This window comes from Sphaeroforma arctica, assembly GCF_001186125.1.
Source record: "Sphaeroforma arctica JP610 unplaced genomic scaffold supercont1.4063, whole genome shotgun sequence".
NCBI lineage: Eukaryota > Ichthyosporea > Ichthyophonida > Sphaeroforma > Sphaeroforma arctica.
In genome coordinates, this window is record NW_014036495.1 from 1 (window position 1) to 2,772 (window position 2,772).

Sequence of the window (2,772 nt, forward strand, 5' to 3'; positions counted from 1 at the left end):
TATTATAGTTCTGACCTGTCTGTGTCGTACGCCAAAATTCCATTGGCCCCGCAGCACGGAGGCAGTATACGCCGTGTGCACCAGAACGGACAGAAAGTAGTACGTCATGAGACAGCACGTTAGCACCTCACCAGCAGTCCGGATATGTGATACCTGGGGTGGAATTGGGTGAAGAACACAACAAGTGTCGTGTCAATACGACATGTGTCATGTCAAGACGACAGGTGTCATGTCAATACGACACTCACGAAAGCCAGGCCATGTGAACGAGTGTACCACCTTGCGCACACACATTTGATTCACCAACAGACGCGTATCACGCAGAGAGAAACCATCAACACGTGAAGAGCTTAAACCGGCCCTTCAGACACATAACATACTGCGACGCTGGTGATGGCCTGGGTGACTTTGGCGGTGGTCACAGCTGTCCCGCACACAGTCACAAACACCCACACGAACAGAAACACCAGCTTGTCAAAGTAGAACCCCCAGGGCAGATGTTCGCTGCAGACAGACACGGCGGTGTGTGCTGGTTAGTAACGTGGCGTGTAGATATGGAGGAGCGCACACGACCCTTCTATCTTCAATGCGAGTACGGGGTTAGGCCGAAAAAATAGAGTAACGACAGTTACAATACTCAAAGAAGACTGTGTAAGGTTATGCTGATAGCAAGTCTATTTATATATACTTATACTTCCTATACATTATACATACCATACCTATACCAATGAATACCTTTACATACCTACACCTAGACATACCTGTACTCACTACACTTACATATACCTACACATACCTGCACATATACATGTCTATACATATACCTACCTCTACTCCCTACACAGACCTATTGTTATACAAACTCACATATATACATACCTACACCTATAAATAGATACTTATACTTCCAATATACACACCGATACATACCTATACTTTGAGTTGCGGAAATTGGCAATGAAGCAGAGGTTCAAAAACAGTATAATGCCCAGTGCCATATTGACCATGAACTGATCTGCAATCAGTAGATTTGTCGAGTATGACCATATCCCATCTGCATCCAGGCCTGGCGCTTTCACCAAAAATAGGTACATGATATCGCCACCCACTATGTAGGTATATATCCATCCACAGAGATAGGGTTAGTGAGTAGAGCAATTCACACCTTAGGTAGGAGTGTATACATCCACACAGGTAGGGTTAGTGAGAAGGTTAGTCTCTGTAGATATGTATGTGTATCGCTAAAGATATGCTCTCCAGAATCATGCTGTAGAATCCACTGCACAGTTGCATACAGATACAAACGAAGTACCGAACTATCGAACTAATAGAATCGGGCGAGAACTTCTGGGTCAAGGCACAAGCATCCTTCTGCACCCAGAGGATGGCTCTGTGAATTGGTCTGTGATTCGCCGAATACGGCACTCAGCTTCAGAATAATGGACCACTTTCACGAGAGTACAAATATTAATTAGCAAAGTTTGTACGCTTGTATGTGTTAGTGTTATTTAGCACTAATTCATATACACTTGGTGATTTATTAGCATTAATTGGTACCAATTCATATACACTTGGTAATTTATTCGTAATAATTGGTATTAGTTCATATATACTAAGTGATTTATTACTATAAATGAGTATTAATCCATATATACTACGCGATTTATTAGTACTGATTGGAGCTAATTCATGTATACCGGGTGATTTATTAGTAAAAGTTGGTATTAGTTCATATATACCAAGTGTTTTATTACTATAAATGAGTATTAATATACATGTACTACGTGATTTATTAGTATTAATTGGTACTAATTCATGCATACCGGGTGATTTATTAGTAACAATTGGTATTAGTTCATATATACCAAGTGTTTTATTACTATAAATGAGTATTAATACATATATACTACGTGATTAGTATTAATTGGTACTAAATTATGTATACTGGGTGGTTCATTAGTAATAATTGGTATTAGTTCATATTAGCTGTACTATTAGTAATAATTGGTATCAATTCATATATACTATTAATTCATATAACTTGGTGATTTATTAGTATTGATTGGTATTAATTCATATACACTGGGTGATTTATTAGCATTAATTGGTATTAATTCATATATATTGGGTGATTTTGGGCCACATCGGCAACTGTTACACTTAAACATAAACACCGGTTGAATTCGACCACCATTTGACCACAGTTTTTACGGTGGCTGACACGCTTTAACTCAACAAATCAACGCCAACTAAAACAAAAGTTTAACAATCTGGACAGATAGATTTACCAAAAAAAGAACATGCGTTGAGGAGAATCGACCATTTGCGTTCCACGTAGAATCTACTAAACGGCACACTCAGAAACTTGAAGGTCACAGCGATGAAGAAAACGTTATAGATGACCAACAGCACCAGAAAGACCTGCACATGAGATGATAAGGTATCAACAATAGAATAATACTATACAGGAAACAGATATCACGAACACTGTAGATGACCAACATGAGATAATAAGGTATCAACAACAGAATAACACTATACAGGAAACAGGTATCACGAACACTGTAGATGACCAACAGCACCAGGAACAAGTGCAGAAATCTAATTTGAGTGTACATTGCTACTGCGTACATCAGCTCATGAACAGGATATCCAATATACTGTAAATGTTGTGACAGAATAGGAACAGGGCAGAACTCATACCAAGGAGATGTCAGCAGGAAACCCCACTCGGACATGGCACACGATGCAAGCTTCACACCATCAGATAGC

The 2,772-nt window shown here is 39.4% G+C and overlaps 1 protein-coding gene across 1 annotated transcript; it reads right to left on the bottom strand.

Annotated features, from left to right (window-relative positions):
* Positions 1-15: 15 nt before the first annotated feature.
* SARC_14039 (hypothetical protein) lies at positions 16-1,102 on the bottom strand (the record flags this gene model as incomplete). The annotated part of the gene is made up of 3 exons (XM_014291831.1): positions 931-1,102; positions 381-504; positions 16-153 (listed from the first exon to the last, which is right to left on the bottom strand). Coding segments are annotated over exons 1-3 (426 nt in total), but the record flags the coding sequence as incomplete, so codon positions are not given.
* Positions 1,103-2,772: the final 1,670 nt, after the last annotated feature.